Source organism: Myxine glutinosa, chromosome 2 (genome assembly GCF_964187855.1).
Source record: "Myxine glutinosa chromosome 2, kmMyxGlut1.1, whole genome shotgun sequence".
NCBI lineage: Eukaryota > Metazoa > Chordata > Myxini > Myxiniformes > Myxinidae > Myxine > Myxine glutinosa.
This window is the reverse complement of record NC_136262.1, coordinates 167020933-167033587: the sequence shown is the minus strand read 5'-3', so window position 1 is coordinate 167033587 and position 12655 is coordinate 167020933. Positions and strand designations below refer to the sequence as shown.

At 45.5% G+C, this 12655-nt stretch overlaps 1 protein-coding gene across 2 annotated transcripts in view; it reads left to right on the top strand.

Annotated features, from left to right (window-relative positions):
- Positions 1 to 9202, top strand: part of EIF3J (eukaryotic translation initiation factor 3 subunit J) — a 36680-nt gene extending 27478 nt beyond the window's left edge. For both annotated transcript variants that reach the window (XM_068106801.2, XM_078771908.1), the window contains exons 7-8: positions 1036 to 1109; positions 8225 to 9202. In XM_068106801.2, coding sequence (XP_067962902.1) covers positions 1036 to 1109; positions 8225 to 8359 — 209 coding nt within the window. In that variant the 3' untranslated portion in view covers positions 8360 to 9202. The remainder of the gene's footprint in view (positions 1 to 1035; positions 1110 to 8224) is intronic.
- Positions 9203 to 12655: the final 3453 nt, after the last annotated feature.

Genomic DNA, 12655 nt, shown 5'->3' with positions numbered 1-12655 from the left:
TTAGTTGGAGTGCTTGCGTGAGTGCTTAAGCCACTTGGCTTCCATGGTGAAACGGCGGCTCGGTACAGTACTCCGTGGGGATATCCCATAAGTTAGGAAGGCAAAATAAATTAGAGAATTAAAAGTAACGGGCCAATCATTATGTCTGAGAGGTATGCACACTCACTCCCAGCCTGGGTTTGAATCCTGACCCAGCTATAAACCGTCATCCCGGTGTTTCACAGGCAGGTTGATTTATCAATGTGTGTGCCGTCCCTCAGATGGACGTTAAACTGGGCATCACATCTGCTGAATTTTCAATCGCTACCCTTCCTCTTCCTCCCTGTCTTTCCCGTGCCCCCACTCGCCTCCTTGTACCACCACTCCCTCCCAGAATGAATGTACAGGATAGTGACATGTGGTGAGGCTTCGCTCTCCCCCCTCTCATATTCTGCCTGCCTTGATCTCTATCTCTCTCTCTCTCTCTCTCTCTCTCTCTCTCTCTCTCTCTCTCTCTCTCTCTCTCTCTCTCTCTCTCTCTCTCTATCTCTATCTCTATCTCTATCTCTATCTCTATCTCTATATCTATCTATCTCTCACTCTTCCCTCCTCCCTCCCCTCTCCCCCCCCCCCTCCGTGCCCTCCTCCCCCACTCCCTCCCCCCTCTTGCTCTCTCCCCCACTCCCTCTCTCTCCTCCCTCCCTACCCCTCTCTCAGGGTGACATTTCATGGATTGGTCACATCTGCCTGCCATCCTCACCTTGGCCATCTTCAAGGGACCTGCACCCACACTTAGCCACCATTTGTCTATTGTAGAATATGAGCGTACTTTCACCATGCACTATCTCCATGCACTATCACATGTTGGTTGGTTGATTTATTTGGAGCTAGTATTTTACCATTGTAGATTTGTATTGTTTTTCTAAATCTGTTAAAATCTGTCAGAAGATTTGATTAGTGTATTCATCATTTTCAATATTCAGGAGATGCACACCATTTTGAACATTATTTTTGGATTTTTTTTTCCTTTCTTTTTTTCTGAAATCCTTTCCACAGTGGATGTTGACAATCTAAAGAAGGTGACGAGTACACTCACCATGTTGTGCAATGAAAAGCAAAAGGCAGACAAAGTAAGTGTTCATTTAACCTTTATTTGGTTTGTAATGCTCATTGGGAATGTTGATATATCTATGTGAAATAAACGTTTTATATGTAAATAAAAATGTAAATTTGACTTTGAGGGTAATGTAAATACAGTACATTGTCGTGTCCCTGGGGTTAAGACTCCAAGAGGATGAATGACCGAAACGAGCTTTAACTCCGAGGCGTATTCCGAATTTGGTGGGATTATGTTTTCGCGCGCGGGAAAGTTTGAGACCTTATCTGATTGGAAACACACGCAGGGGTTATCCGAACCCACAAACAAAAAAACGAAACAAGCAAAGTAAAGTAAAATTCGACAGATAATAATAATAATAATAATACATTTATTTTATATGGCGCTTTTCAAGAAGCCCAAAGGCGCTTTGACAGAGTACAAAAAACAAGTGCAAAAAGACAAAAATCAATAGGTAAATAATCAAAGCAAAAGGAAGGAGAAGGAGAAGAGATAGTCAGGGGTTAAATGCTGTGGGTTAAATGTTGAATGCAGTGTTGAACAGGTGAGTCTTGAGTGATGTTTTGAATGTGGTGAGTGAGGAGGAGTCTCTGATGGTGTGAGGTAGTGAGTTCCAGAGGGTGGGAGCAGCGATGGAGAAGGCCCTGTCCCCCCAGGATCTGAATTTGGTCTGGATGGGGGGGGGGGGGGGGGGGGTCAGGAGGTTGGTACCAGCAGAGCGGAGGTTGCGGGTGGGAGAGTGTCTGGAGAGGAGGTCAGTCAGGTAGGATGGGGCCACGTTATGGAGGGCTTTGTAGGTCAAGAGGAGGATTTTGTACTGGATTCTCTGGGGTATGGGGAGCCAGTGAAGCTTATAAAGGACGGGGGTGATGTGGTCACGGGTCCGGGAATGGGTGAGTAGACGGGCAGCGGAGTTCTGAATGTATTGGAGTTTATTGGTGATTATTGAGGGTGAACCATAGAGGAGGCTGTTGCAGTAGTCCAGACGGGAGGTGATGAAGGCGTGGATGAGGGTTTCTGCAGCCGTGGAGGAGAGGGATGGACGGAGATGGGCGATGTTTTTCAGGTGAAAGAAGGCTGTCTTTGTGATCTGTTTCGTGTATTTGTCGAAGGAGAGGGTTTGGTCAAAGATGATGCCAAGATTCCGGATGTGAGGGGAGGTGGATACTGGGAAACCGTCGATGTTGAGGGCAAAGTTATGGGTGGATTTGGTGAGCGTTTTTGGGCCTATGATGATTATTTCAGATTTATCATAGTTAAGTTTGAGGAAGTTGATTTGAAGCCAGGATTTTATTTCAGTGATGCAGTTTGTCAGGATAGAGTGGGTGGCGGTGGAGATGGACTTAGTGGAGATGAAAAGCTGGATGTCATTGGCGAAGCAGTGGAATTAGAGACCATGACGGCGGATTAAGTGACCAAGGGGGGACAGGTACAGGATGAAGAGGAGGGGGCCAAGAACTGAACCTTGGGGGACACCTTGGGGGAGGGGAGCAGTGGGGGATTTGCAGTTATTGATGGAGATGAACTGGCGTCTGTCAGAGAGGTATGATTTGATCCAAGAGAGGGCAGTGCCGGTAATGTTAAAGGTGGTTTCAAGTCGGGTGAGGAGGATGGTGTGATTGATGGTGTCAAAGGCGGCGCTGAGGTCGAGGAGGATGAGAATGTTGAGGTTGCCGGCGTCAGAGGAGAGGAGAAGGTCGTTGGTGATTTTGAGGAGAGCAGTTTCAGTACTGTGGTTGGAGCAGAATCCGGATTGGAATGTTTCATACAGGTTATTGGCAGAGAGGTGATGTTTGAGTTGAGTGGCTACAGCACGTTCCAAAACTTTTGACAGAAAGGGTAGGTTGGAGATGGGTCTGAAGTTGTTTAGGGTGTCAGGGTTAAGTCCAGGTGTTTTCAGAATGGGGGTAACAGCAGCAATTTTGAGGGATGGTGGGACGATGCCTGTAGACGGGGAGGAGTTTATTGTTGCAGTGATAAGTGGAGAGAGAGCAGGAAGGGAGGCCTTGACAAAGCTGGAGGGGATGGGGTCAAGAGTGCAGGTGGCAGTTTTCATTCCTATGAGGAGTTCAGAGAGGTCAGTAGGGGAGACTGGGGAGAACTGAGACATGGGTTGGCAGGATAAGGGGGAGCAGGTGGTTTGAGGGGGAGCGGGTGCGGTGGTGGTGGTTAAGCTGTTGTAGATGTTGTCTTTCCGCTTCCGGTCCGGTCTGGAGAGGACGCTGGCGTTACTTGTTCGCCGCTTCTCCGACTGGGTCATTGTACAATGTACATAGTCTGCTTTTCTGGTGGTCGTGGTGGCTTTTTGGCCGTTGGGTCTGCTCCCTGCTCGGTCCCGGCTCTGCCCCTGGCTTCGCCTGCTCGGCTCTTCCACTGTTGCCTCAGGCCCGCTCCCGGACTGTCCTGCGCCTTGTCTGCCGCTCCGGCCTTTACTGTCTTGCTCGCCGCTTCTCCGACTGGGTCATTGTACATAGTCTGCTTTTCTGGTGGTCGTGGCGGCTTTTTGGCCGTTGGTCTGCTCTCTGCTCGGTCCCGGCTCTGCTCCTGGCTTCGCCTGCCCGGCTCTTCCACCATTGCCGCAGGCCCGCTCCCGAACTGTCCTGCGCCTCGTCTGCCGCTTCGGCCTTTACTGTCTTCCTCGCCGCTTCTGGCAAGCCGCTTCCACTGGCAAGGCCTACTCGTCCTCCTGGACCTTGGCCTTGTCCTCGTCCCCTTCGCTCCTGCCTGACATGGCTCTAAGGTACTCTGCTGCAAGGCTACTTCTGCTCAACACTTACTCCACCCCATCATGCATCTCTGCAATCAAATACCACGGACTCCTGCGACGACCCAGATATATTCATAGAGGCTCTGGTCGTAAGTTTGTTTACCTACAAACAGGTCACTTCATTCCCATACTCTGGTCGGCTCAGTGCACTCCCACTCATCGTCCCAGCGCACCTGGTCACAGCAACGCACACGATCGCACCTCCTGTCTGCAAACCCTGGCTAAATCACCTGAGTTCATCCCCACCGTACTAACAAACATGAAGCTCACCCTGTTCAATACCCGGTCCCTCAACAACAAAAGCCTCATCCTGAACGACTACATTCTGGATAATAAACTGGACTTTCTCTGTCACACTGAAACCTGGCAACAATCTCTGGACTACTTCTCACTCAACCTCACTACACCCAATGGATATTCATACATCAATAAACCACGCTCGGAGGGCCGAGGTGGTGGAATTGCCGTAATACACCGACAGGACATCAAGACCAGCCTCATCTCCATCTCATCTGCTCCATCATTTGAACACCTGGCTTTTAAACTCTCTGGTCACACACAGTCAGTCATGGCTGTCGTCTACCGCCCTCCCAAACCACACCCATCATTCCTGTCTGACTTCTCCTACTTTCTGACCCAGCTCTGTTACCTCTCCCCCTCAATCCTCCTCCTCGGTGATTTCAATATCCACATGGACTCCACTGACTCCACAATAACCACTGACTTCACTGATTTACTCACCTGCTTTAACCTCACTCAACATGTCAACTTTCCTACCCATAACCGTGGGCACATTCTGGACCTTGTCTGCGCTACTGGATTAATTTTGCATCATCTCTCTGGCTCCGACCTCACCCTCTCTGACCACTTAGCCATCACTATGAACATCAACATCCCCACCCCAGCACCAAGGCATTATCGCACTATCAACTTCTGTAAGCTAAACGCTCTTTCACCTACCTCATTCTCATCCACCCTCTCTGAAAAAATGTCCACTTCTCCCTTCGTTGACCTCCACACCCCTTCTGACCTCACTGACTACTACAACCACACTCTCTCCTCCTGCCTTGACCAGCTTGCGCCTATAAAAACCAAAACAGTTTCTTTCACCCATTCTGCTACCTAGTTTACCCCTGAACTCCGCCTGATGAAAACTCGTGCTCGCCAACTTGAAAGACTCCGCAATAAAACAGGTCTCACAATTCACTCCCAAGCCTACAAGGACCACCTACAGCACTACAATGATGCCCTCTCCCATGCCCGCTCTGCCTACTACTGTCAAATTATCCACTCTGGCTCTGGAAACCCAAAAGCACTCTTCTCTACAATAAACAAACTCCTCAGCCCCCTGAACACCACCACCCAGTCATTCACAGTAGAAAACTGCATCTCCTTCCTTTCATTCTTCCAAAGCAAAATAATGATTTAATGAAAATATATGCAAAGACAATAAAAATGTATGTGAGGTAAAAGCTATTTCCTAACTTGAGATGTCTCCTCTCGGACTTGTATACAAACAAGGGGAAAGATTAAATAAAAAGAAATGTGTCTGCCGGCCGGCACTTAGCTGTCTCAACGAGGGGGCTTGGGATTCGTCTCCTCCAAACCACCACAAGGAAAGCGCACCAACAAATGGCGCAGAAAACACCCAGGTGTGAACAAGCAGCCAACCGGCCCTCCCTCGCTTCCACCGCCAAGCGAGACGCGGCTCTCTCCTCCCCCGAAAAGCACCACAGTCAACAACACCCCCTTCTCCAACGTTGCAAAAACTCCACAATGCTCCAAAGGTTATCTGCAGGAGCGCACGTCACGTGAGGAGCGACCATCCACCACGAAACCAGGACCAGAAGACTGAGAGACAAAGATCAGACGCGGCTTTTTTTCCTTTCAGCTCTCGAATATTCCACTCTGATGTCACACTCTGTCCAATCATCTAGCACTACTCAATCATCCCATCATGCCTCCACCAATCAGGAAGGCCGGGGCGTGGCCTCCCTCGCCATGAGTTGTCGGAGGGTGGGGAGGGGGGGACGGGGTCTAGTCACTGTTCGGGAATGTTCGGATAACGTCGGTGGTCGTGAGGCAGGATTTATGTGCCGATCGGCAAATGTGCTGGGTGTTGGTTGGCCCTGGCAGCGTTGTGAGCGAATGGAGTCATTTGTTATAGCTGTTGTTTGGCGGGCTTTTTAATTGTAATAAAGACGGAGGGAAGATTACAGGGGCAAATTCCACACTGGGGAATTGATCTTTAAGCCCTAGAATTACTTAACACAAAGCCACGCCCCTCATGGAGACATGTAAACACTCTTACCCGGACAGACGGCCTACTTAGATACATCGAGATTCCTCTACACGACATACGGAGCCTTCTAAACCTACACGATTATATCTCGACTAAGGTATTTTTTATTGTTTACCCCCACGAATGGAATAATATTTTTATGCCTACATTGAATTGACGAAGTCGCCAGAGGCATTATGTTTTCAGGTTGTCTGTCCGTCCGTCCATGATAGGTTTTCATTACTGCGATAACTTGAGAACGGATGAAAGAATCTTTGTCAAACTTGGTGCAGGTATGTATAATGAGGTACAGATGAACTGATTAGATTTTGGGGTCTCAAAGTCAAAGGCCAAAGGTCAGAGGTCATGTAAGGTAAAAATCCTGTTACCATGATAACTTGTGAACCAGTGATGGGATTGTGAAAAAATTTGGTACAATTATGTAGAATGATGTAAAGATTAACTGATTAGATTTTGGGGTCAATGGTCATAGTCTGTAATATGTCCATAACTTGAAAATGGCTAAAGGGATCTAATTCAAACTTGGTATAGATATGTATAATGATGTTAAGTTTAACTGATTAGATTTTGGTGTCCTGACGTCAGAGGTCATGTCAGGTAAAAATGTGATAACTTATAAACAGCTTAAAGGATTTAAATGAAAACTTGGTACAGGTATGTATAATGATGTAAACATGAACTGATTAAATTTTAGGGTCAAGAGGTCAAAGGTCAGAGGTAATGTTAGGTAAAGATGTGATCACTTGAGAACAGCTGAATGGATTTAAATCAAACTTGGTACAAGTATTATAATGATTTAATAATGTGGACAGAGGCATATTGTTGAACGTCGTGACGTTGAAGAGTGTCGTTCTAGTTTTCCTCTATTTGTATCAAAGCTGGCCTCCAAAGCCAGGCATACACATGGATTGTCATTGCTCGCCAATCTGAACTTATCTGGGCTGACTGCACCTTCGTTTCTAGCTCAGTGGAGTCCTGCGCTTGGTTCTAGTTTTGAGCCCCATGTCACCTTGTTGCTCGATGCTGTTTTGGAATTAAAAGGTTTTGACATTATTAGCATCTCCCACAAAGTGTATTTAGCCTGTTGCTTTCTAATTTAAGACCTCTGTTTTCTACCATCTCTATTCTAATCTTGTTCTTCTTGCACTTTCAACTGTCCTCACCTTCTAATTTCTCTCGGGATGAATGCGGTCATCCAGCGTCCCCCTTGTCAACCTTTAAAAGTCCAGGCTTCTTCCTAACCTGTGTCGTCTCTTCTCTTTTTTTTTCTTTCTTCATATTGGGTGTTGTTTTATTACTTGCAAGATCGAAGGTTTTTCAAGTATATTGGTTGGACTTGTGCGTTATTCTGTCTGTTTGTTTGTCTGTCAATCGCCTACAGGTCACAATTTTAAACCGATCTTCACAAAACGTCACCAGATGGTAGAGTTGGTCATAAGGAAGAAGCCTATTGATTTTGATGTCAAAGGTCATCTTGACGTCTTATTTCTAAAATTGCCATTTTTCACCTGATTGACTTGAAAATTGAACATTTTCATATTGAGTTACTAAATTGGGAACCCGACTATTTTAAGGTCAAATGTCAACTCAAGGTCAAACTTCCAAAATCATCCATTTTCATCTGAAAAATCATCACTTTTCATCCCATTAGCTTGGTGATTAAACAACAATTACATAGTGCATCACTGATTTGGGAAATCAGCTATTTTAGAGGTCAGAGGTGAACTCAAGGTCAAACTTCTAATATCGATTTTCATCTGAAAAATCATCAATTGTAATCCTATTGACCCGAGCTTTGATCAAGATCGTCAATTTTAATCTTAATGAAATAGACAATTTGATGTATCCATGGCAACTTTATTTTGGGGAGGGGTGGATTTTGCAAGTATCGTGCTCTGCATGACTTCTTGTTTTGTCCATAGTTTTAACACTTCCACATATTGGGATGTTTTGATGGTTTCGTTGCTATTTCAAAGTTTCACAAATGGCAAATGATTGGTTATTTTGGAGACGAATGTTTGGTTCGGTTTTGTATGAAGGTTTCCATATTTCTTTGCAGGAGAAGAAGCTCAAGAGTAAAAAGAAGAAAACAAACATGCCTGGTGGTGGTGGGTTCAAGGGCAGCTTGAAAAATGATTTGGAAAGCTACAATGCAGTGGATGACTCGTACTGCGAGTACGATGACTTCATGTGACGTCAGGTGCTTGAACTTTGCCCCAATATCCACCATCCCGCTCATTTTCCACGTAGGTGCAGCTCAAGGTTGCGATGAGGCCTGGCAGCTTGGACTCTTCACTGTGGAAATGCTGCCATAGCCGTTTGCCCTCCTCCCTCGCTGCGTCTCAGCAGTGTGCTTTTCTCTTTTTCTTTCCAATTGGTCTTAGCCTGCCCTGTGTGAAGCTTAAGTGACATGGGATGGAAAACAGCATACGTCATGCAGTGCTGTTTATAACTGATTGAAATGCATTTAATGATCGTCATTTACTTTAGTCCCTTGCTTTATGATGCTTTATTTTGAATCAAAACTGCAATGCTTTTGCTTCGCCAGTTACTGCTCACCGTGTGATTTAAATTTTGCTGAAAGTTGTCATTCGGTGGTGCGGTCATGGCTGAAAATGGGGGAAGTGTTTTGATCTTCCAGTAGTTTATTTAATAAAGGTTGGGGAGGGAAAATAAAGATGTCAATGATGCTTTAAGTATTGATCACGAGCAATATCAAACTTGTAAGATCTATTTCAAACAGTACAACCTTGGATACATTAATTGTTGGAATTTAAACATTGTATATAAGGAATTGTACAATATTTTATGCTCTGTCATGGACTTGGCAGAATTTGATTCGATGCCATGAACGGTATAGTAGCTCGTGGTGTGTGTGACTGCTATGAGATGATTACAGTGAAGATGGGTGGAAGTCATGTGACAGTCGTGACTAACTATTCCAACTTTTGCGTGGATGAAAACCATTAGATTGAGGTGGATCTTTGATACATCATGAGTATTCAGCACTGGCATCCATTATATTCTGCTCCGGTGAGTTTCTCTGTCTGTTCATGGGTGTGACTTCCCCCTGTTGAAGTGGGAGGGGCTTCAAAAACAAATCTCCACCATTTTGTTTGCTTCGCGTACCTCTGAGGTGCCATAGGCCATTTTGTCCATTTTTGTCCATTTTTAGACTGAATCGACGCGTCTTCTATCACAAGTTAACTTTTGAAGAAACAAAGGTACATTTTGATTATAACTTGTGCAAAGGAAGCAAGGTAATGCCTGTTTCATTCGGAGCAATCGTAGCAGAACCTATATGGTTATGTATGCGACGAAAGTCTTCTTCAAATAAAATTAATACCCTCTAAATGAACCCTCTTAACCCCTCAGAACTTTGATGACCCTTTAATTCCCCCAAGACCCCTGAAGACCCAAAACACCCTAGAAGGCCCTGAGGCTCAAAAAGACCCTGCAGACCACAATGACCCAAAATACCCTTCAAGGCCCTGAAGACCCAAAGCACCTTTTTTTTTTTTTGTATACAAGATCGAGGCTCGTGAAAGAGCTAACATTAATCACACAAAAAGTTAAACTGACACATAAAATAAGGGGAGCAGTAGACAAGAGGGGGAAGGACACAAAACATTTGAGAGCAAGGACCGAGAGATCTGTGGGAAGGAGAGGGCTTGGGGGAGGTGGGAGAGGTATAAAACATATGGACACTGCAAGGACTTCCAGGAAAGAAGTTGGAATTTCAAAAAAGTGTATCTGGGGTGAATTAGTGGGGGTAGAAAAGATCAAGGTTTTGGATGGGGGAAGATAGATGGTGGTGAGCAGCTGTTTTAAAGACCTGGAGGGACGGGTGGGATTGAAGGGAGTGGGGGAGTTTGTTCCAGAGGCGGGAGAAAAGGGGAATGAAAGAGAAGGTGAGCAAAAAGCCTAGATTTTGGCAGTTTAACCATAAGAGGGTTGCTGGCAGATCTTGTGCGACCTGCAGGAATATTTGGGGGACAGCACAGAGAGAGCTGGGGGAGCAAGGCCGGAGAGGAGTCGGTAGAAGACAGAAAGACCACCAACCTGCCTGCGGTGAGTGAGTGAAAGGCCCAAGGAGTTAGCTTCATCGCAGGAGATTCCAATGATTCTGAAGCCTTTAAGGGTCTTAAGACCCAAAACACTCTGAAGACCCTTGAAGTCCTTTCTTTATACCCTGAAAAACCAAAATACCCCAAAGACAAAGACCCAGAGGATCCAACAGACCCAAAACACCATGAAGACCCAAGACACCGAAATGGTCAAATATGCCTATCCCTCTGAAACGACGTGTGTTGAGGCGCGTGGAGCACGCCGAGTCACGCTAGTTATCATAATGCAGAGTAAATAAAATCGTGGACTTTAAAAATAAACTTGGTTTTCGCACGAGTTTTCAAGGCTGAATCCTGTGCAAGTGCAGGACATGCAATTCACATGTGAAATAAATAAACAAAGGGAAATTGCAGATATTTTTTCATTCTTATTTTAGAAGTTATGCACATGAACACAGTTTATTTGAAATCTTTCATTTCAAAAATGTAATTTTGTATGCTGTAACAAAAGGTCATTTTCATTTTCGCCAGACAGAAGGATGTAATGTAATTCCCATATACACTGCCCAAAATACTTTTTCCAGGGGCTTTTCCTTTTGAGCTATATTCTTTATACAGTGGTCACAACAAAATGTTTCATTATTTAGACGTAGTCACAAGGGAGGAGGCGGAGCTTCATTTACGTGTCGCCACTTACTCATGGTAACTTGCACATTGCGTTTGTAACTGCCATTTCCAAAATTAATAAAATAATGAGGGAACAGAACGAGACCACCAATGAACGTCGTGATCCTCTCCCCCTGTTTGGGATCCTCTTCCCTGTGTATGATCCTCTCCCCCTCTTCTATGTGTGATCCTCTCCCCTATGTATGATCCTCTCCCATGTTTGTGATACTCTCCCCTGTTTGTGATCCTCTCCCCTGTTTGTGATCCTCTTCCCTGTGTATAATAATAATAATAATAATAATTCATTTATTTTGTATAGCGCTTTTCCAGAAGCCCAAAGGCGCTTTGACAGAGTGGAAAACATAATGCATAACAATACATGAAAACAACAATTGCAAAAAGACAAGAATCAATAGGGAAATACCTAAAGCAAAAGGAGGGAGAAGGAGAAGAGACAGTCAGGGGTTAAACGCTGTGGGCCGAATGCTGAATGCAGTGCTGAACAGGTGGGTCTCCAGTGATGCCCCGAATGTGGTGAGTGAGGAGGAGCCTCCGACGGCGCGAGGCAGTGAGCTCCAGAGGGTGGGAGCAGCGACGGAGAAGGCCCTGTCCCCCCAGGATCCGAACCCGGTCCGGATGGAGGTCCTCTTCGGTGTGGGTGATCCTCTCCCCTGTTTGGATCCTCCCCCTCTGCCGTGTGTGTGATCCTCTCCCCTGTGTATGATTTTTTTCCCCCCCCGTTTGGGATCCTCTCCCTTTCTTCCCTGTGTGTGATCCTCTTCCCCGTGCAGTGTGGGTGATATAGGGGCATGGGGAGGGGACGTTTTGAGCTGTTGAAGTCAAGTCTTACTCTTTTAGGTGTAATTACACATTAAAAACTATTTCCCACATGCACATGCATTGACCTGTTATCAGGAGTAAATAAATAGTGTAGATTACAGCACATCATTTCTGGATGTGATGAATTGGCAGCAACCATTTTGGAAAACTAAACGTGCATCATCTAACTCAAGATGTCCAAATGTCATACACCTCTATGCCTGTGGGTTTTCCACAGGTGAACAACTAGTCCTGTTCTGCTTCATGAGCTCACTGTCTGCTGTATGTATACCTTCATACCTGGCTTTTATACTTCCTCCACTCAGGCAGTCAACACTGCTCTCTCTTTTCTCCCAGTGGAGTGCCCCGAGGCATTGTTTACAAATTCAGTCTTGTCTTCCTGTACATAAACGATTTGTATGATGCTATGTCTAAGCAACTCTTCCTTTTTGTAGATAGCTCAACTATCTATATAGTAGATAGCTCAAGGTGTTGAACAGTCTCCTATCCCACTGACATGCAGACAGTAGTTGCCACTGTTTGCTGATATGCAATTCATTAGATACTCGTTTGACAAATGGAACATGTTCGGCAAACCTGGAAAAATTGATCTCACCATTTCGTACCTGAAGGATGATCAAAATTAAGCCACGTATCTACTTCCTTAATCAGCCATTGGAAGAGGTTCAGTTTCTTGAACTTCTAGGAACTTGCCCCCTCATGGGCTGATCATGTAGGAAAACCTATCCCAATGTAGGTGCAGATGGCCATTCCTTGTTATTCTTCAAGTCGAGGCTCTTGGAAGAGCTAGAGTTAGTACACTGAATGGATCAGGACACAACAGCAGAGTTGAAGGCCAAAATACAGGGAGACTTGGACAAGGAATGGGGGACAGGGGAGGATGCATAGTGTAGACATGTACAGAGAAGGGAAAACTG